The 22580-nt window shown below is 35.6% G+C and overlaps 5 protein-coding genes across 6 annotated transcripts; 2 read left to right on the top strand and 3 right to left on the bottom strand.

Moving 5' to 3' along the window:
- Positions 1–587: 587 nt before the first annotated feature.
- Positions 588–3216, bottom strand: LOC110811800 (stress regulated protein). The gene is made up of 8 exons (XM_022038372.2): positions 2939–3216; positions 2588–2806; positions 2426–2512; positions 1989–2135; positions 1605–1631; positions 1365–1460; positions 939–1240; positions 588–863 (listed from the first exon to the last, which is right to left on the bottom strand). Exons 1-7 carry the CDS (start codon positions 3143–3145, stop codon positions 1040–1042), a joined length of 984 nt encoding a protein of 327 aa, XP_021894064.1. The 5' UTR covers positions 3146–3216; the 3' UTR covers positions 588–863; positions 939–1039.
- A 205-nt stretch (positions 3217–3421) lies between these two features.
- On the top strand, positions 3422–6264 carry LOC110811866 (translation initiation factor 3 subunit I). 2 transcript variants are annotated; one of them, XM_022038469.2, is made up of 8 exons: positions 3422–3746; positions 3828–3956; positions 4285–4368; positions 4531–4671; positions 5121–5165; positions 5443–5469; positions 5813–5908; positions 5997–6264. In XM_022038469.2, the coding sequence occupies exons 1-8, from the start codon at positions 3558–3560 to the stop codon at positions 6195–6197; spliced, it is 912 nt and encodes a 303-aa protein (XP_021894161.1). In that variant the 5' UTR covers positions 3422–3557; the 3' UTR covers positions 6198–6264. The 2 variants fall into 2 exon arrangements, with proteins under 2 accessions (XP_021894161.1, XP_021894162.1); XM_022038470.2 differs by lacking the exon at positions 5121–5165.
- Positions 6265–6432: 168 nt separating this feature from the next.
- GAMMA-H2AX (gamma histone) lies at positions 6433–7701 on the bottom strand. The gene is made up of 2 exons (XM_022038471.2): positions 7381–7701; positions 6433–6833 (listed from the first exon to the last, which is right to left on the bottom strand). Exons 1-2 carry the CDS (start codon positions 7582–7584, stop codon positions 6612–6614), a joined length of 426 nt encoding a protein of 141 aa, XP_021894163.1. The 5' UTR covers positions 7585–7701; the 3' UTR covers positions 6433–6611.
- A 4490-nt stretch (positions 7702–12191) lies between these two features.
- GID1C (alpha/beta-Hydrolases superfamily protein) lies at positions 12192–14943 on the top strand. The gene is made up of 2 exons (XM_022038413.2): positions 12192–12517; positions 13380–14943. The coding sequence occupies exons 1-2, from the start codon at positions 12479–12481 to the stop codon at positions 14373–14375; spliced, it is 1035 nt and encodes a 344-aa protein (XP_021894105.2). The 5' UTR covers positions 12192–12478; the 3' UTR covers positions 14376–14943.
- Positions 14944–18136: 3193 nt separating this feature from the next.
- On the bottom strand, positions 18137–22580 carry LOC110811835 (paramyosin-like protein). The gene is made up of 2 exons (XM_088214936.1): positions 18762–22580; positions 18137–18419 (listed from the first exon to the last, which is right to left on the bottom strand). Exons 1-2 carry the CDS (start codon positions 22332–22334, stop codon positions 18351–18353), a joined length of 3642 nt encoding a protein of 1213 aa, XP_088071062.1. The 5' UTR covers positions 22335–22580; the 3' UTR covers positions 18137–18350.

The following is a 22580-nucleotide window of genomic DNA, read 5'->3' as shown; positions in this document are numbered from 1 at the left end:
TTTTCTTTTATCTCACGTAAGATTAAATAGTTAAAAAAAAAATAAAAATTAATGTAAAAATAAATATATATTATTTTATATTGAGAAATATATATTTTTAATAATAAATTAATAAAATTATGTATCTTTTTTATAATTATTTTTTAAATTTTCATAAATATGACTAAAGCGTCATTGGTGTTATTTAAATTTTTACAAAAATTATTAAATTAATTTTTAAAATTTATCACTTGTCATAATTTAATACTTATTATTTTTTATTACAATTTAATTATTGCCATTTTTCATTCATTTTAAATGTTTAATTTTTTATTTTTAATAAAAAATTAAAATAATTATATTACATTCAGATAGTTTAATTAAAATTATTTTTAAAATATTTAAATATTTTCTAATTATTTTAATTTTTTATTAAAAATATAATAAAATTTGAATATTTAAAATAAATAAAAAATATAAGAAATCAAATTATAATAAAAAATTTAAAAAAAATAATAATTACTAGTGTGAAATTTCGATAACTAATTTAATAATGTGATCAAATTTTTCCTCTTCAACTTTCATTTCTCTGATAATAAGCACCCACCTTAAAAGTTACCAATTAAATTCCTACATTCAATAAACTTACAAGATTGAATAGCAGTAACTTCATAAATTATTTTCCATTATGCACAATTAAATTGATATAAAAACTAAATTAGTAATTCTCCAAAAGTAAATGGGAATCAAACCGAAGGCTGGTTTGCAGCAAAAGACAAAACATATTTGCATTGTTTTATATCGTGAGATCTTCCAATATTTGTAATACCAGTTCCTCAAATTTTTGTAGCAGCAGTGCATTGTTGTACCAAGGCCAATTCACCCTGCAATAACAAATTTCAGCATTCAGTATATATTAGCAAATGGCCAGTATGGCAGAACTTCAGCAAAATTTTCACCTCATTTTTTGAAGAACTTATAAAGAATTTCGACATTCGGGATAGATTGCCAAATGCCCAGTATGGAGTCAATCATGTTAGCTAAAACCCAGATGATGCAACTAGATGTCAGCATCCTTAACTGCATCCTCTATGATATCAATACAGGACCCTACAGATGTTCCCATGGACATGGCCTCTGCAAGCTTAGTTCGAGCAACCTGGTGTCGGCGTAAGAGGAGGATAGTATTCAGTACTGACCATCTGACTTGGGAGTCTGCTTTCTTCTGTGTGAATCCCAAGCTTTTAAGCAAGATATCAAACTTTTCCATGGAACAAGAAAGTTCAATGAAATAACATTATTATTACTTGCACAATCTCTCTTTTTCACATGAAAGGGAAACTAATTTTAGCAGATGATTGAACAAAGCAGAGGTATAATGCAACCTTATTTATGTCATCAAGGCCTCCCTCTGCATATCCAAATAAAAGATACTCGGTTGCCACTCCTGCCAATGCTATGCATGAGAACCTGTTTAGAGTCTGATTATAAGGTACATAACCCACAGTGAGAACAGTTCTCAGCTTCAGGAAGAAGATGAGTAACGTCTAGATAAATATGCAAATCAGATATGTATAAAATCAAAAATATGGAAGTCTAAGAGAAGTAGACACTAGAGAACATACCGTAGCTGATACTTTCCCTGCATTGACCTGCATTAAAAACAATTTGTAGTTAAAGAAGAATAAAGAACTTGGTTTCCTGGAGCATTTTGATTTAAATCATCTTCTTCCATCCATTTCTCCTCACAGATAAAGTTTCAGCATTAAGTCATTTTTCACTAGCTCTAACTGTTAAATAAGCTCTGTACTGAAAGCCACCAATCGTTTTTCTTTCATGAACTCAAAAGTACAACATTTACTTAACTTATATCATATATATATATGTATAGATAATACTGATTGTAACCTTTTACCAGACTGTTACTTCCTTGCTTCTGAACTGGGTTCCCAACGGTAATCTTATTTTAAACAGAAGAATGATACCAAAAAAAATTCAAAATGACATACTTCTTCAAGGAACTCATTATCGACAAATGCAGTGCCTGCTTGAACATTGAGTGATCCTTCCTTCTTCAAAGCCTCCAAACTAGATAAAGTGTATCCTTTAGGAAGAATCCCCACCAAGTAGGCGATTAAGAAATGACCAGCTTCATGCTGCATCAAAGATTTGCCTTAGAGCTGCTTCCCTAGAGTTAGGTTCTAAAACTTCTATTCTCGAAGTCAAGCAACGAGAAAGAAAGAGTATGGATTCTAATACCATATTAGATGTAAGTAAAGCAATATAGTGATTGATCAATGAGGCATTAACAAGAAATTAGCCAAGCAAGAGTAGTAATTTCCTGGTAGCCTGATAGTATTGACAACATGTTTATTCAATGGACTCCTCTAAATTAAAAAGGGAAAATATCTAACAGAGACAATGAGAGGATAGAGAAATCACTTACTTGAATAACCCTGTCGTGATACTTCTGGCTGAAAGTGTGGCCAATTGTGTCAAGAACCAAGCTACCAACTCCTCCATTAAACGAGACCTGAACAAATTTCATGAGAGACACAAGCCAGTAAAGGATAATCATTATAAAGACTTGCTAGCATAAGCAAATTACCAAATCCAGTGTCCACAGAAATAATATTCCCAGCGAAAGGAATAAAACTTGCTGAGGATTGAACTCAAACACCTTCCAGGCAGCAAAGCCTCCTACAAGAGACGCAAGCTGCAGATTCCTTTCTATCGAACCAAGAGTGGCATCCACAGGCGATAAAAGCGACACCGGCTCTATTCCATTCAGCTTCAGTTCATCCAAGGTGTAGAGTCTCTGCGGTACCTGCACAAAAATCATACTCATCAAATGAAGAAAATCCAAACAAACTCAAAAGTTCAAACTTCAGGCCTAATGTAACCCTTGCAGATCTTCGAAAACAAAAATGGAGGACAATGTTATCAGAGAGACTTAAACCTGACGGGCGGCACCGAAACAGCGAAGTCCGCCAGGCTTTCCTTGGAGATCCTTGACGAGAGAGAGTGCTGCCTTGTCATCTCCCTTGGCGAGCTCCTTGTCCACCTGCGATAAAGCTTGTCTCCTCGATATCCCAATTTCAGAAGAAGAACTTATTACAATTCCATGGCAGAAGTATTTCTGTGAGTGATAAGATAGGCTCCACATGCCCGTTCAACGAGAAAGCCAGTCAGAACTTGAAATTTGAAACTTCAATTCGCCTCTTACGTTAGGATTTTATTATCCCAGTTTTTTTTTTTCCCTTTTTAGATTTTAATTTCCCACGTTTTCAACCACTCAATTTGGATAATTAGTTTTAATTAATCATATGATATTTTATTATTATTAATATGAAAAATGACTGAAGCTTATAAAAAAAAGAAATTATTTCTAAATAAAAATAATAATCATATTTAACGACTATTCAGATCATGCTGTTTAATCATATATCTAACGAATTATATAACGCCATGTCATGTTACCAGATTAAAAGCAGCGGCACCAATATCCGGTCGACAATCGGGAAAGGGATCGCCGCCGTTTTCTGGCAGAGTTGAACTCCATTCTTGATTGCTCCGGAATGAGCTTCGCGGTTCATCTCCATCTGACAAATGCGGCTACCGGAACTGATTTGGCTAAACGGCGCCGTCGAGCTCTGGAAAGAATAGACAGAGAGCTCTCGAAGGGAAATTTCAAAACTGCTCTCTCTCTCGTCAAGCAATTGCGCTGCAAACGAGGTGGCATCCGTGCCTTTGGCACCGCCAAACAGGTTCCTCTCTTGCGAACTTGTGCAGTGTTCTTCTTCTTCTTCTTTTGATTTTGAATATTACTGCTGAATAATTACTAATAGGTTCCGAAGAAATTGTCATCATTCGATGATTTAGAGCTAAGTGGAACTGACTTATCGGTTCTCCGACTGTTGGTTGATTCGGTAATGGACTCCGTACAGAGCTGCAGTCAGTTTGCTTTACTTGACGAGGTATGTTAATTCATTTAGCCGTAATGATTTCTTTATTATACTCTTAATCATTTTAGATTTTCATTCAAAATGAGATCTTATCAAAATTATGCTGATCGATGATATGTTTTATCAGAATTCAAGTTCATCCAGAGATGCTTCTTCTCCCTGTTTTGCTACTTTTTTTTGTCCTGAGCGTATCACTACGGATTATTTTTTTTTTTTGTTTCTACTATAAAGTGGACCACTGGTTTGTGATTGTGTTTTCTTATATAAATGCGATGAATTCTTCATTTGGAGCTGGTTAGGAGGAGTGTTAAACATGCTCGTTCTGCTTCCTCTATCATAGATATCATCCAAAGGAACCCAAAGGTTGACGAATGTAGAAGACCGCGAGTTTTCCTGCGAAGATTATCACTACAGATGCATCCAAGTGAGAGCTCTACTCGTTGTAGCTTCTGATAATATGTTGATTTGTTAGCCCATAAAGACATGACAATCATGTTTGAGCTTCTGAATAATGCATATTCATACCCTGAGCGCTTCTAAACTCTTGCATCCAAACTGAATTGACAATAGAAGATAACACGTGCAGCATGAAGCTGGTCATTTTCTGGTTGGCTACTTGCTTGGGGTTCTTCCTCGAGGTTATAACATAACAAGCATAGAAGATCTGAAGCGCGATAATTTTGGAATAGCAAGAATAGAGTTTGTGGGTCTTGAATTTCTTAAAGAAGTAAGAAATATTCTTCTTTTTTTTTGGTTTGTTACTGAATTTTGCTTGCTTAAGAACCCAATATATTGCTGCTTTACATTACCAAACTCATATGTCGCAGCTCGTCAAGAACTATTGGAATTCATACGGGGCATGTAGTTTTAGATTTGATAAACTTAAATGAAATAGTCTTCCCAGACATGCATAATAAACAAGAAAATCAAATTATGTACGTTGATCCAATTTGTTGTTCATGACAATATAGCTGTAGGCTGAGGTTTAGTTGTTAGCTGTGCTAGATTCATCAGGATTCCCTAGTTTTCCGCAAAACATCTAGAGAAGGAAATGGAAAGGAGGAAAATTCATCAGGCCGTAACTAAATTGAAATCATGGCTCAAACAAGTGTGCCTCTAATCTAAATTAAATTATAAATCTCATGTACTAAATACCCTCTAACTTCCTCTATGCAGATCGGTTCTGAGAGAATGCTAAGCAAAGATGTCATGAACAACAAAGTACATTGAACCGGGCCAGCTATCTCTTCTTATTTTGTTAATTACTAACGACAAGCCATTGCATTTCTTCATTTTCCTTTTCAGTGAAAAATAAAAAGATGCCGCTTCGTCTCATTTTATACAATTTTTGCACTCTTGCTTGTGTGGTAGCCTTTCTATGCTTCCTGTTCTTCATAAAAGAAATATACTAGTTTCGAAACAACCATGGCAAGCATGAAGACTCCATCAGTGAATTAAGCTAGATTTGATCTAATATCTGCGTTTCTGTAACATGCAGGGCCACAGAGGCAAAATTTCGTCTACGGTAAGAATCTTTGTTTTCTAACTAAATACAAGCTGCACATGTACTTCCCATGACTTGCAATTGACATGATCTGTTAGTTTTGGCTATTATCCACCCACGAATAGCAAAACACTTTCATGAACAAAATGAGGGCTTCTATATTTTGGCAAAAGGGAACAGCAGAAAGAAGTCCATGATCTAGTGTTTGAATATTATTTCTCCATAGTTTTCTGGCCAAGTCATTGGAGCGACCAGCAAAATCTACTTCTGTTTCCATGGCAGACAAAGAACAACATAACCCACAATAATCTCAATAGTTCAGGGACAAAACATTTCTCTCATCATAAATGATAACGTCTTGCAGAATTTAAACAACTTTTCCTGTATAATATTGGGAGGCTTGGTAGCAGAGCATATATTATTTGGCAACTCGAGAGGCTCTCGCTCAGATATTGACAAGGTTAGGCTAAGTTGAATCTCTCATGTTTCAGTTTGCCAGAGTTATTTGGATTGTTAGTGGACTTGACCAGTTTCCAATTATGGATCAGCTAAACCGTGTGCTTAGATGGCTGGGGTATACAGATATTGAGGCAGGCGTTCAGGTGAGATGGGCCGTATTAAATACTGCTTTCATTTTGCATCATCACAATGAAGCCAGATCAAAACTAGCAGAGGCCATAGCGCTGGGGAAGCCAGTAGGCTTTTGTATCGATGCCATTGAGAATGCCATATCCGGAGAGGAATGCTAGGTGATGTATTGACTCTTTCATCCGGCATTGTCTTTTTCTGAATTAATTTGTTCCTATTTTCATCTCAGTGAATCACTTTGCCAGGCACCTTATAGTAGTGAAAATGACGACTGCTAGAACCATACAAGAACCAAAACGCAAAACCAATAAATAACTTCAATCGCAATTCCGAATCATCAAGTCATAACACAACAAAAACTTTAGATATTTACCAGAAGAAAAACAAGAGAAGTCCTTGATCAAGCACAAGCCTTTCATTATGCTTATAAAGCTACATAATTTACCTGAGACATGTGTTCAAAGCACTAAAATAAAACCCAAAAAGGAAAAACTTAATGAGGCCATTTATATTACAGCAGAGAAAACCCCATACACCAAACAAAAAAGGCCTCTAAAGCAAAATACTAGAAAACCCTAGAATTCCTGAGAAACAGAACCAATTTCTCCTTTGCCTTTGCCCATCTTCTTCGGGAGAAGAGTCTGGTGAATATTAGGCAAAACACCTCCATTGGCAATAGTTACAGACCCAAGAAGCTTGCTTAGTTCTTCGTCATTCCTCACCGCAAGCTGTATATGCCTTGGCACGATACGGTTCTTCTTGTTATCCCTGGCTGCATTCCCAGCAAGCTCCAGAACCTAAATAAAAAGTTCATCACATGATCAACAATCACCACACAACTTATATGGCACCGCTTCATTAAGAAGACAAAGTAAAATAGAACATGCAAGTTCGTATATATACACAATCGACCAGAAGAAGGCAAAACAAAATACCATCATTGTTCAATAGCATCTTTCCTGACCAAAAATCAACTTTCACCACAAACGGAAAAGTTAAATCAACGAAATGAATATTCTCAATTTTCATCCGTAAAAATGATGAGGCCCTTCAGAAAATAGAAAAACAGTCAACTGATGCAAACCCCAAGCAACAAAAGAGACGTGGAATAGATATATGATAAAAGACATATTGCCAGAAACAAACAAAACCAAAATCGCCAGACATCAATTTAGTTGCACCAAAAAGAACCAACCATTTTCCAAGGAAAAAAAAAGAAAGAAGGAAAGAAACCAACGGTACATTGTATACAATCATTTGCGAAATCCAAACCGACCCGAAAAAACAGAACAAAAAAATCCAATCTGAGGAGAATAAGACTAGACAAGGATCTAACAACAATACCTCAGCCGCAAGATACTCTAGCACAGCAGAAAGGTAGACGGGAGCTCCAGCACCAACCCGCTCGGCGTATTTTCCTGCCTTAAGAAACCTCGCAATCCTTCCGACAGGGAACTGTAGCCCGGCCTTCTGCGACCTAGATACGGCTTTAGAGGCCTTAGGCTTACCCCTTCCTCCCTTGGTTGAACCACCACCTGTTGAACTCATCTTCAGATCGCACCAAATTAAAAGGAACTTCAACTCTGTTTCAAACCCTAACCCTAGGTGCTATACCGCGGAGGGAACAAGTGAAAGAAATTATACAAGAAAACGAATACTTTTCTTTGGCATATCGGTGCGTTTTATATAAGCAAGGAAGGCGGTCGCTGATTGGCGGAGGGAAGGATCTCGCGGATTGCCAGCGTGGATAAATAATTAAAATTTGTGTTGTCTCTGTTGCTGGCATTTAAGTTTTCGCGCGCGGCCATCTATTTTCGAGCATTTCAGGGAATTGCTGGAAACGACGACGTTTAGGTATGGGTCCGAATCATTCTCTTAGTATTTAAGAGAAAATTTTTATCTAATAATTCTGAAGTCTTGATGTACTTTTGAAAGTTAAAATTTCAATGTTCAGTTTTTAAAATTATACATATCACTCAAAAATTATGTAAATTAAATAATAATAATAATAATAATAATAATAACAATAATAATTTTTAAGATTATTTTCTAATAAATCTTTTTATTATTTCATAACAAAGCCATTGCTTGGGGGTCTGTTACTTCTGCGGGCCTAAAAACAGTTCATCTGGCACTTAAAGCCCAAATGTGTTGAACCTGGCCTGCAAGAAGCTGCTCTTTTAAATATGAAAGTGCCCAAATTTCTAGTAGGCTACAATTCATACTACAATGTTTCTCAAATATAGTGTATATATTTCAACCCTTAATTTTATGGGTGGTAAAATTTTAATATTTTATTTTAAAATTGAGTGTATTTGTTATTCAAGATTAGTCTTTGCATATTGATAAATTCATTGAAAAAAATTGCAATTTTTCTTTTATTTAATTAAAATTACTAAATTTAATTCCGGTTTTAAATTAAATTGCTTAACCACCCTTTACAATTAAGCTTAATATTTATAATAATTGATTAGTGGCCTTTTTTCTAAGGCAAATTAGTCTAAAAACGTGGTGTGTAATTTGATTGGAATTGATTTATAGAACACAATGTTTATAGGTGTAAATAATTGGCATAGATTAGATGCACGTACCCCACACGTTTTGGTGGCTATGTCGATCATAAGAATCTATGGGTGTGTTGGCTACCAACTAATCTATGTTTCAACTTTTTTAGGTCAATTTTCCCACAAATCATCTGCTTACAAGAACCCTAATTATCACTACGATTTGTCAAATAATGCAATTATTACGTATCCGAATTTCATGAAATGCCTTTTAATTAACATGACAAAAAATTCGAGTCAAAATTAGTTTTGCAAATTTTATTTTGTTCTTTTAATTCCATAATCATTTTTTTTTCTTACTAATGAAACTATAAAAATAAAAATAAAAGACAAAACTTTTATCAATGCGATATTAATATTGAATTAAATTTATTGAAAATTAACCTAAAAAAAAAAATTGAACGACACGAATTACACTTATTTTTATGAAATGAACCGAACCGATCTTGAATTTCTTGTTTGAAAACTCTACTCTATAATATACCCAAAACTTATGGAGCGCTGAGTAATTAATTTTGAAGACCCAAAATTTATATTTAATCAATATTTAATTCATAACCAACAAATGTTAATTATTACCGAAATACTCTCTGAATAATTAATTATATAATAAAGTAGGTAATTTATTATAATTAAAATTTACTATTTTTAGTAAAAAAAATGATATTATTTACAAATATAAATCATTATATATAATGGACGGACCTTGACTTATGCGAGATAAGTCTTGCAATAATAAAAAAGAAAAAAAAAAAAAAAAGAGAGAGAGAACAAAAGGACAAAATAGATAAGACCAGAAGTGATCAAAGCATAAACAACTAAAAATAAATAAAACGAAGGATGACGTGGGCAATTTTAATCCACACATCAATTATAATGTAAATATCACCTATTTAATTATTATTTTTAATTGAAGAAAATAGAAGAAAAAAAATAATATTAACAATATTTTTTTAAATAATCACAATTTTAATACACTATTTCAATTTACAAATTTATTTCTATTATTTTATCTAAAATTATTAATACATAAATTTTTTTGTTTTAATTTATCTCTTTGAAGGTATAGATACATCATTTTTTTTTTTAAATAAAACCTCAATGTATTAGTGTATATATTAATAAATTAATAAATTATATAATATATAAGATGACGATTATATTTAATTATATTAAAAATTTGTGTCATATTAATATTCCTAAAGAAATAATAAGTATATTGTAAAAAAAAAAATCATTAATTCAATACTTTTATATATAACCACAAATATTTTTTAGAAATAACAATATTAAAAAACCCCACAAAAAAAAAAAAAAAAAAAAAAAAAACACTACTGAATTTATATATGTATATGTATATGTATATAAGGAAAAAGGTAAGGGGGATAAATAAAGGGGGAAAATCCAAATACTGTTGCGTGATGTTGACTGAACTCCCCCCCCCCCCCCCAAGACGCTTCCAAATTCGATTTGGCCGCCTCTCCCTACGCTGCATCGCATTGAATCTTCTCCCCCACCTCTTAATCACCAAGTTTATTTTATTTTTAATTAACTCATCTTAATTAATCAGCTTACATAATAAGAGGGCATATTTGTAATTACAACTAATTTTATAGGCTAAATTTGTAAATTAACCCCAATGTAAGATTTCATTTACTTTTTTTATAAAAAAAATTATTATAAAAAACTTTACGAGTTTAAGACCCAACTCATTAACTCTCATTATCTTACTTAAAACTAACTTTAAACCCTTTTACTAATTGACCGTGATTTAAAACTAATTTAACCAATAAACTAAGTTCGTCCTTTAATATTAATTTAAACACACAGTCAACTAAATTTTAGTTATGTCTTTAAATAGTAATATATATATATATTAATAATATAACATGACAATAACATTTTGTAGACCCAAAAAGTTTAATTAAATAAATAATTTATAGCTATTATAGTATTTTTGTTGATTTGGATAAAAATTATTATTTTTTCAAAATTATAAGTATGCATATTCTAGTAATATTTAAAAAAATAAAATAAAATATATTAACAATTAAAAATTATAGAAAGAAAAATAAATATTTTATCATATTATTTTAAAATTAAATGAAAATAAATTTTTTTTTTTTTTTTTTGTTTTGGTTAGATGGAATTTTATCTTTAAAAAAAAAAAAAGAAAATTCCAGGTTTGGGTAAGATGAAGACATAATTTCTTTTGTACCTCAAAATTTCCAAACTAAAAAAATTGGTCCACTAATCAGATGGACTTCGATTATACAACCCTCCTCCATCCCTGTTGCTAAACCCAGTCCCTACTCAAAAAGTACTCTTCTGTACTTTGTCTCTTGCAAGGACACTCTGGTACTTTTCTTTTCTTTTTCTTTTTTTATTTTTTTTATTTTTCTCCCCCTTTTAATTACCCTCTCTGTGTGTCTGTGTGTGTGTGTATATATTTATTTATTTATTTTAATTATTGAATTTGAAATTTATAAATTTTACCGTTAAATATTAATATTTTTTACGGTAGATAAAAATGTGAAATGAAATATTTTAACCTGACGATTGATGGGAAAAGAAGAAAAAAAAAAAAAAAAAAAGAATCTGAGGGGTGGGCACTGGCAGGGACAGCACTAGACTACTTTCCTAGTTCTTGTGTGGGACCCACCACGTTCGTACGTGGCCACATGATGGACGGTGGAGGAAGTGAACGGGTGGAGGAGCGAGAGGCGACACGCGCTTTGTGGGTCCCAGATCGCCAGTTGATCAGACGGGGGCCTGGATGGGGTTAAAAGGGTAAAGGCCAAGTTGGGAAATCATCATATGCGGATTGGTCATTTGGGAATTTCCGTGGGACCCACTTCCGAGGAGGAGGATGAACTCTGCTGTGCATACCACACGAGAGAGAAACGGAAGCCCCTCCCCCCCAACTTTTTTTAACGAGTCAGCACGTGTCGATATATAAACGCAATAATTTATTTTTACTTTCTTAATTAACCGCGTAATTATATTTAAGTTAACAAACGTAATTATTAATATGACATTTGGGTCAAGTAATATTTATTCTTGTCTACGTAATTTGTAAATATATATTTTTTTCTTTTAATTTTTAAATTGATTAACGTGGAAAAAGTTATAATAAAAAGATTATCGAATAAAAACGATTGACATTTATGTGTATAAAAACATTGCAATTATTTTCTAATTTTTTGATTTTTTTTTTTTAATAAATATGTTAATAATCACGCGAGAATCGGTGAGAATTTGGGACGGACTCCGTTTGTCGTCACGTGCCTGGCGTCGGCCGCACGCACGGAAAGCTTTTGTTCCCTCCCAAACTCCTTTTGTAGCTTTTCCCAATTTATTGCGTCAAAAATACCACTAAAAAACAAAAAGAATTAAAATACAAAATATAAAAAACCAAAATTATATTTACACCATGTGCCCCACACAACAGTTACCTTTTGGCTTTCTCTCCCGTCTTTGCTCACTCGCAGCGTGTTTTAGAATACCCATCTAACAGTCCGCTAAACTGCGCACAAAATCTTATCCTTCACTCCCTCCCCACCTCAGACATCAACATTCACATCCCTCTCTCTTCTCTTTCTCCGCACTCTGTTTTATTGAGGCAGTGAGATTTATCATTTATCATTTAGCAGTAGCAATATATCTCCCTGGAGAGACCATTAAGCGTTTATAAGAGGCCATTCTCGAATTTTGATCACGCCTCAAAAGGACTGAATCTCTTGGGCGAAAAAAGATCGCGATTTTTTTTTTTTTTTTTTGTTTTGAAATGTGAGTTTCGAGTTGGGTTGCTCCCCAAAAGAAAGATCTGTTTTGGGTTTTCTGGGGTTTTGTCTCGACTGTTGCCAGGAGAAATTTTAATGGCTAGGAGCAATGAAGTTAACCTCAGTGAGAGCAAGGTACTCGCTTCTATTCTCAGCTCGTATTTTGCTTTGTTTCTTGGGGAAGGTGGTTATGACTTTTTGTGCTAATTGGTTAGAAATTTTTACTGATTTTTTATCGGGGTTTGTAAAGTTCTTTTTGGGATTGTCTGTGTATTGAATCTCCGTTGAGTTTTTAGCTGATTTCAGTTTAGATTAGTCTGTAATATATAGGCAGTTTGATTGGGTTCTTCTACTTGGGTCCTAGGTCTCTGATTTTACTTTTCAATAGATGCGTTTTTGCTGATTCTAGAGTGAGTTTTGTGCCCGTTTCTTTCTGGGTTAAAGAGCCTTGGATTTCGTGGCTGGAATTTGTGTTTGATTCATGGGGAAGATGATAATATGTAGATACCAGTAGCTTCGCTTTTCGAGCTGTCTGCTGGGATTTGAGTGGATATGGTGATGATGGAAGAGGTCTGTTAATGATTTTCCTGTAGGTTCTTCGGCTCCCTTAATTTTGTGTTTTGTGGTTTTTCATTTTTTTCTCTAAGAACTTTAAAAAATTCCTGATTTTTGATGTTATGAATTTGCTTCGAAGGGTATGATTTGAATAATATATTTTCCAATGTAATTGAGCTTTTTGTTAGAATATTGCGATTGATCATGAGCTTTCTTGTCAGAGTGCCTCTGCTTGCTTCTGGGGTTTCTAGGGCTTCACTGTTAATATAATATATATATATATATACGTATTAGTTTCATATTTCTTTCATATTGCAACTCCAAAGCAATATCTATACATTGATTCAATTGGGTCTAGGTTTCAGACTCAGTCAAAGATCTTACCATTTTAGTTTGGCATGGAGAAATTTCTTATTATTCTTTTTGCTCCTTTTATGCATAGCTGGTGGTTCCACTGAACACTTGGGTTCTTATCTCGAACTTCAAGCTGGCCTATAATCTCCTCCGGCGTCCTGACGGTACTTTCAACCGCCACCTTGCGGAATTCCTTGACCGAAAAGTCTCAGCCAACGCAAATCCAGTTGATGGGGTTTTCTCCTTTGATGTCATCATTGATCGTGAGACTGGCCTCCTTACCCGCATCTACAGACCTGTCGATGCAGAGGAACCTCATGCAAGCATTGTTGAACTTGAGAAGCCTGTCAATGGTGACATCGTATCTGTCATTATCTTCTTTCATGGTGGAAGTTTTGCACACTCCTCTGCAAACAGTGCTATATATGACATGCTATGTCGCAGATTAGTGGGCCTGTGCAAGGCTGTTGTTGTCTCAGTGAATTACCGGCGTGCACCAGAGAATAGGTACCCTTGTGCATATGATGATGGATGGACAGCCCTTAACTGGGTGAACTCAAGATCATGGCTTCGTAGCAAGAAAGATTCAAAAGTTCATATATACTTGGCTGGGGATAGCTCTGGTGGTAACATTGCCCACCATGTTGCTTTAAGGGCAATGGAGTCAGGTATTGAGATATTGGGAAACATACTGCTGAACCCTATGTTTGGAGGGAAAGAGAGAACTGAATCCGAGAAGCGTCTAGATGGGAAATATTTTGTTACTGTCCGAGATCGGGACTGGTACTGGCGAGCTTTTCTCCCTGAAGGCGAAGATAGGGACCATCCAGCATGTAACCCGTTTGGTCCAAATAATAAAAGCCTCGAAGGAATCAAGTTCCCGAAGAGTCTTGTTGTGGTGGCTGGTTTGGATCTAATACAGGATTGGCAATTAGGGTACGTTGAAGGGCTTAAAAGAGCTGGGCAGGAGGTGAAACTTCTATATTTGGAGCAAGCAACAATTGGATTCTACCTTTTGCCTAACAACATTCACTTCCATACCGTCATGGATGAGATAAGTAAGTTTGTGTGTTCTAACTGTTAATAGGCTTAACTTTACGGACAGGCGGCCATACATAACAGGTTTGACTTTTGTGTTGGGAGTTGTGAGGAGTTTATATGTTTGAGAGGTATTACTACTTATAGTTTTATAACTCAATTGTGTTAGTGGTGTTCTGCTACCACTGCATCTGGTTTTTCATCAAGAGAAGTCCGGTCGCGGTTGTGGGGACAGTAGACAATTTAGGTCAGCAACTAGCTGGACCGGGATGTGTTGGGGTATACATCCAGTTGTCTGGAGTTATGATAATATATCTTTGAAGCTGTTATGGCCGCGGGAGCCATTTGACTAAGTTTAGCGGATCGAACTATTGAAAGATTTACCCACCCTGCCTGGAACAACAAGGGGAGGAAGACAGGAGTTTGAAGGGTAAAATATATTTGGTGGCTCTTTCAGTTTAGGAACAGTGCCTGGCTAATGTTATATACTAGCTAATTTTAGAAGGTGGATGGGAGAACTTCCACGATATTGTGATCTTGTATGTCTATACACGAATGTTTAGTATATAAATATATAACATATATATATATATAAAGGTGTTTGGTTATGTGTTCTTCTGTTGTCCTTCAATATATCTCTTCTTTTTCTTTTTTATTTCTTCTTATTTGAGGCTATATATTTGGCAACTGTAAATATAATAATGTTTATTGATAATGAGATATCCTGAATTAGAGCTTTTTGGCTTCTCTTCCCTGTTCACGATATTGTCTTATTTCATCCTCTCTCTTAAAGTCTTAGGTCATGTTTGGAACAAAAAAACAGAACTTTCTTGGATTATTTGTAAATTCACACTTAGTTGAATTGACAACGAAAATATCCTAAAATTGATAAGAACTGACCACATACAGATTTCTGTACGAAGTTAACATATATCGTGTTCTTATAGCATTTACATAATTTTGTAGTTGAATCAAGCCTATATACAAATAAATTTGACAAAATTTCTAGATCTGTTCCAAATATAACCTTAGTATTAAATCAGAGTTCATTCTTAATCTAGAATATGCCGATTCATTTGGCCTTTGTTTTGGACATTGATGGAAATTTGGTGTACTGATACTGGTATGGTTTTCCCTGTTAGTTTCGGACATTGGATTCTGAAAACTGAAGGAAATGGGTCACTCAATCATCGGTCTGTGAATTGCATCGTGTTTCTCTACACTTTTACATCTGCAGGGCTGTTGGATTACCAAATTTTTTTCTTTGATTTCTGTACAAGCTTAGTTGCTACTTAAAATATTTGATTATTTTTAGAGCGAATTGACTCATAGTTTTGAAATCTAAACAACCCAACAATCAGGAATTCTGTTAAATGCTTGTTTGGATAACTTCGAGAACATGCAGTAGTTACCCTGGTTTAGGTTGTTTAACCCTAACCCTTTTTGGCTCTGTTCTGGACCTCCACCAACAACACCATGAACGGCAAGGGAGAGTGCAGTTCCAGATATGTTCAAAAGGCAAGAGAATGATTGGGGGGAGGGAATAGGAGAATTAGACAAATTTTGCTGAGACGACATGTTGGTGTCTGCTAGTGGTTGATTTGGCAAGTGACTGATGGGGCAGACTCAAAACATCCTTTCTGGTCCCATTAAAACACCTCTCATACTGTATCAACAACAGTCCTCTGTCTTCATGTTTTCATGAATGGATCCAGTAACAAGTTCTTTTCTTTTTTGAGAAAAATTTTAAAGGGAAATAAATTCCTTCTAATTGTTTGGCTCAAGTATTATTTCAAAAAATTCAGACCCAGTTCAATGGCTTGTTAAACAATCAGGAGAAATTTCAGAATTAAAAAAAAAAAACAGAGATGATGGTGGGTTGCAAATTGGAGGGATTAAAATGGACCACATGAGAAGCACACATCAAGTCTCTTAAGCTTGGTAGGATTTGCTTTCAGGGAGATATGAGAATATTATTATAATGATAAGTAACAGCTAAGCTTTTGACACAGACATGCAGCTCTTGTCTAATTCACTTTAATTCTCCTATTCAATATTAATTTTTCTTTTTTTTTGGTTTTTTGAAGAAAAAGCTTACAAGTAATTCACATAACATAAACTATTTTGAAATTTGAGATAAAATATGAATGTCTCTGTGATGGAGATGAAACCCATCTGTCTGAGTTTTAATTATGGATTATGAGTGGGATTGCATCTAGGGCACATGGGAAGCTACAGTATAAAGAAGTCAACCTCATTAATGGATGGCTTTGGTTTAGTTCAGGATTAAGAAAACATCAAATTAAATTTGTTTTTCTTTGTTTACTTTTTAAGAAAAAAAAAAAAAAAAATTCCAATTCACACTTCATGTCTCTTTTCATCAGGAAAATCTTAAAGAAATTTGGTAAGAATTGGGTTCGTACTTGAGAAAATTCAAACTTCAAGAAAAAAAGAAAATCAAATTAGACTTAACCAGTTCTGTTCATCCATCTACTTTTATCTTTTTCTTGAGAGTGATCCAGATATTTGCAAAATTTCTATTTGGGTTTCGAAGTATTACCCAAACCCAGTTATTTTTTCTTTCTTTTTTCTGTTTCTCCTGAATAGCTAAAACCAAATGGTAAATATGTGCATGCATGGTGATTGCAGACAGTGTCTGCATTTCACCTTATCAAGATAAAATGGCAGTAAATATTTCCATCTTTTTAGATATGATCTTATCAGATTCCTTATCCAATATATATATATATATACACATATACATATATATACAGACAGACATCACAGCTTTTAATGAATCGCAGTATTACCTACTACACACAACCTTAACAACCTCCTCTCTTTTTTTTCCCCCTTTTTTCACCCTCTTCCCCATGTTTTTGGCTTTACTTTTTTTACAGTGTTTTCCCAGCAAGAAAAATGTCAAAAAAGAGAATTATTTGTAAGCTATACATGATTAGAGGCAAAGCCAAACGCACCCTATAGGAGAAATTCAATTGCAACAGTCCATGAACTTGGTTGAAACTATAACATGAAACAATGTCTATTGAAGAAAAAACACATTCTATGAATACCTTTCCGGACCTGTTTTCCATCACTGTCTATGATATCCTATATATAACTTGAGATTTTGGTCTATTACAATTAACAACCTCACGTATAAATCAAGGAAACCCTAAAAGAAGAATCCTGACAGATTGCTGCAATCCATGCACACACATCAGAAGCATTTATGACATGGGAGAAAGAAGAAAACATGAAAAAGAAAAACCCAAGAAAGGTAATAAACCTTGTCTCTAGTAGCAAAAAATGTAGATAAAACCCAGAATGCTAAACTGCTTGTTCTGTAAAGAGGTACTGTTGTTATTAGCATTCCTTCCTCTTCTGTCAAATGGAAATAACAGTAAGGAAGTCTTTTTCAATTTGCTCAACACAGAAATCCATTGAATTCGTCATATTCAATGCATTATAAGGGAGGTTTAGAGGGCATTGAAGCCCGGATTTTGCTGTAGTGTGCCTACTACAGTTTGTTCTCAATGTCATAGGCATCAAAGTTGCCTTAAATCCTGTGACTTTAAGGGCAAACTATATTGACATATGATGATGCTTCATGACACTTCTAAAAAGCATCCATTTTGTCTCACAGTTTTTGAATCATCACAAGCTTGACCAACACCAAAACAATAAAAGCATTTATGTTTAAATTTAGTGGGATCTATAGAAATAATGGAAACGAATCCTCTACTCCCAAAATATAATCCCATAGTTAAAAAAAAAAATCTAGTTGGGATCATAACAAAGCAACGGTTGACCAACAGAACAAGTTTTATTTGTTTCTCATTGTAAATATATTGACCTTATGAAAGAAAAAAGTATGCAACCCCAGCACCTCACATTGACCCACCATGCCATTATTAAGTGAATCATCAAGGACTGTTCAGCTTGATGGACTTTGAGTATTTGGCCTTACTTTATGTTACAAAGTTATAATGACAACAATCCGCTAATTCATGGCACATCATCAATCTGATTTCACTTTCAGCATGCATGTCTTCTTTCCCCTACTTCTCGGATGACCATGCAACAAGCCCTAAAGGAGAGCATATGAATCTTTATCAAAAATAAAGCATAGCATATGAACCGAGGAAAAGCACGAGACAAAAGGAACTATGCTCATCAAAGTAAAGCAGTTAAAGAACATAGTATAGAGTTGTGTTTCTGCACCCATTATGATATTATCGTTCATAATTCATAACTAGTTCAACAAAGTAACAACATGACACGTCGTCAAGTAGAACTTGATCTGTTAATCCTGCATTGAAAAGTTAGATTCTCCAAATAGTCATTCATGGCTGATAAAGTAAACCACTCAGCGTGCTCTAGCAACATAAGCAATAGATATGGCAGCAAAAATAGTTGTTGCTGATGATACCACAGTCCAAAAGCTCTTTTTCTTATGTGCATCTGCCACACAATTCTGCAAAAGCCCAACTTGCTGCTTCATGTCCTCAACCATCGTTTCTTTATGCCTGAATGCTTTCTTGATTGCCTCTAACTCAGATGCATATTGTTCAGTTTCATTTTCAAGCTTTCTTTCGCCAGTAACCACATTGTCCTTGTAATCACAATCACCTCCAGATTGGCACAAAACAGCTGCAGTGTTCTTCAGCATGGTGAGAGCTTGCTCTGAGTTCATTCCAACTGATTCCAATTTAGCCCTTAATTTGTTAAGGGCTTGTTTTGCCTCTGAAAGCTCCTTTTGCACAGAATCTTTATCCTTCCTCAACAATTTATAACGAGACTCCAGCTCCTTCTTCTCTTCCAGTACAGTCTCGCACTCACTTCTAACCCGTGCTAACTCCTTGCTGGTTTCTTCAATCCTTTTTTCCATTCCAGAAACTTTCGCTGATAGCTTCATTTGCATGGAATCTTTTTCCTTCTTCAGCAATTCAAAACAAGACTCCAGTTCCTTCTTCCCTTCAGACACACTCTCGCGCTGACCTCTAACCCGTGCCAACTCTTTTCTAGTTTCTTCAATAATCTTTTCCATTTCAGAAACTTTTGCTGATAGCTTCATTTGCGCGGAATCTTTTTCCTTTCTCAACAAGTCAAAATGAGACTCCAGTTCCTTCTTCCCTTCAAATACACATTCTTGCTCACTTCTAACCCGTGCCAACTCTTTTCTGCTTTCTTCAACCCTCTTTTCCATTTCATAAACTTTTGCTGATAGCTTCATTTGCATGGAATCTTTTTCCTTCCTCAGCAACTCAAAACGAAACTCCAGTTCCTTCTTCTCTTCAAACACATTCTTGCACTCACTTCTACGCTCTGCTAACTCCTTTCTAGTTTCTTCAATCATCTTTTCCATTTCAGAAACTTTTGCTGATAGCTTCATTTGCATGGAATCTTTTTCCTCTCTCAACAATTCAAAGCGAGACTCCAGTTCCTTCTTTTCTCCAAATAAATTCTCGCACTCACTTCTAACCCGTGCTAATTCTTTTTTGGTTCCTTCAGTACTCTTTTCAATTTCAGAAACTCTTGCCGATAGCTTCATTTGCATGGAATCTTTTTCCTTCTTCAACAATTCAAAGTGACGCTCCATTCCCTTCTTCTCTTCAAAGACAATGTCGTGCTCACTTTTAACCCGTGCCAACTCATTTCTAGTTTCTTCAATCTTCTTTTCCACTTCGGAAACTTCTGACATTAGCTTCAAGCCATTCTTTCTCTCCTCATCAACACTCTTTAAAGCATCAACCTTTTCAATTGTAACTCGATCAAAAGCATCTTTGAAATGACCAACTTCAGATTTTAACTGTTTGTTCTGCTCCTCTTGATTCTGACATGATTCCTGCAATCTTATGACAACGTCCCTCAGCTGACCCACCTCTCCATGCAGCTCGGCAACCTCATTCTCTGTGCAGAGTTTGAGCCCTTCAAGCTCATTCTTTTCTCTAGACAAATCCTCAATTAAACGTGCTTTTTCATCAGATTCCGTCTTAGTCATCTCCAAGTCTTTAGTCATACAATCCATTTGTTCTACTAACTTTGCAATACAGCTTTCCATCTCTCTCTTTTCTTCCATCAATGCGTTTATCTCTGTTGTCATATCCTGTTGCTTCTCCATGCCCTCACCCCAACTCTTCTCCAACTCGAATACCTTTCCGCTCAACATTTCCTCTTCCTTCCTGGAATTCAGCAAAATCTCATTCAGTGTCCTCAGTTCCTTCTCCAAGTCATTGATTGTGAGTTTTTGTGCGTCATTCTCCATTTGAATCTTCTCCTTCTCCCTTGCAATTCCTTCGATCTCCCCATGTAAATCCTGAATTTCCTTCAATTTCTCCTCCAAGTTCATCTCGAGCTTATCTTTTTCCCTCCTGACCAGTTCTATCACATTATCATTATCTTCCTTTCTCTCCAGAAGCTCATTTTTCTCTCTAGACAAATCCTCAATCAGCAGTTCTTTTTCATCAGATTCCATCTTAGTCATCTCCAACTCTTTAGTTATACAACTTGTTTGTTCTATCAACTTCTTGATACGGCTTTCCATCTCTCTCTTTTCTTCCATCAATGCATTTATCTCCGTTGCCATATCCTGTTGCTTCTCCGTGCCCTCACCCCAACTCTTCTCCAACTCCAAAACCTTTCCCTTCAAGATTTCCTCTTCCTTCCTGGAAGTCAACAAAATCTCATTCAGTGTCCTCAGTTCCTTCTCCAAGTCATTGATTGTGAGTTTTTGCTCACCATTCTCCATTTGAATCTTCTCCTTCTCCCTTGCAATTCCCTCAATCTTCCCCTGTAAATCCTGCATTTCCTTCAGCTTCTCCTCCAAGTTCTTCTCAAGCTTATCTTTTTCCCCCGTGACCAGTTCAACCACATTATCATTATCTTCCCTTCTCTTCAGAAGCTCATTTTTCTCTCTAGACAAATCCTCAATCAACCGTGCTTTTTCATCAGATTCCATCTTAGTCATCTCCAACTCTTTAGTCATACAACTTGTTTGTTCTATTAACTTCTCGATGCTGCTTTCCATCTCTCTTTTTTCTTCCATCAATGCATTTATCTCCATTGCCATATCCTGTTGCTTCTCCGTGCCTTCACCCCAACTCTTCTCCAACTCCAAAAACTTTCCCTTCAAAATTTCCTCTTCCTTCCTGGAATTCAACAAAATCTCATTCAGTGTCCTCAGTTCCTTCTCTAAGTCATTGATTGTGAGTTTTTGCTCGCCATTCTCCATCTGAATCATCTCTTTCTCCCTCGCAATCTCTTCAATCTCCCCCCGTAAATCCTGAATTTCGTTCAGCTTCTCCTCCAAGTTCCTCTCAAGCTTATCTTTTTCCCTCGTCACCGCTTCGATCACATTATCATTGTTCTTCTTTCTCTCCATTAATGCCTGATTTTCAGCCTCCAAAAGCTCAATCCTTTCCTCTAAATTCTTCTCTTTTTTCTCCATTATGAACACCTTCTCCCTCAACCCATTTACCTCCTGAGCCTGCAAATCAAGTTCGCTCCTAACCGAGTCCCGCTCCAGAATAACCCGCCTCGACAGGTCCTTCTCATTTTCAAAATTTTCCATGAGTTCATTCACTTCACCCTTCAATAACATAATCTCCCTCTCCCTCTTTTCCTTCTCTCTCACCAAGCAATCAATCCCAGCACACATTTCTCTCACGTAGGTCTCCATCGCTACGCAGAAGAAAAGCTTCTCCAACTCCAACCCGGCGTTCTCGTCACTCGCTCTGCCCAACTCCGCCTCCAAGTCTCCCTTAGACCGAGCCAGCTCTCTCTGTAACGCATTCTTGGCTTGTCCCAGGGAATCAATTTGCTGTCTCTTTTCAAACACCTCTCTGGCAAGCAAAGAATTGAGTGATTTCAGATTCTGAAGCTTCTCCCCCAGTTCTTCCATGGAAGTTTGGCGGGATATGGTTTCGTCCTGGTCAGGATCTTTCTGACTCTGGGGTTGTTCTCTGGGCTCATTGATCTGGGTGGTCACCTTCTTTTTGGCCATTTCTTGGAAGGTGGTGGGTGACAGTGATTGAGAATGGGGCAGGATTTCAAGATTAGGGCTTTGGTAGGGTTTTTATGGTGCAGAAAAGAAATGGAGAGATTAGCCAGATATCCCGCTGGTTGGAGGGCAATTTCCAGATTCAAAATTTTGAGGGAATATTAATATTTGTTGAGGAGATAATAGATATTGCGTTAGGAAGATAAAACGGTGGATTGTCCTGCCGTTTAGGTCGTGGTTAATTTAATT

Source organism: Carica papaya, chromosome 3 (assembly GCF_054855325.1).
Source record: "Carica papaya isolate Zhongbai chromosome 3, ASM5485532v1, whole genome shotgun sequence".
Taxonomy (NCBI): domain Eukaryota; kingdom Viridiplantae; phylum Streptophyta; class Magnoliopsida; order Brassicales; family Caricaceae; genus Carica; species Carica papaya.
This window is presented reverse-complemented; position numbering and strand designations above follow the sequence as displayed.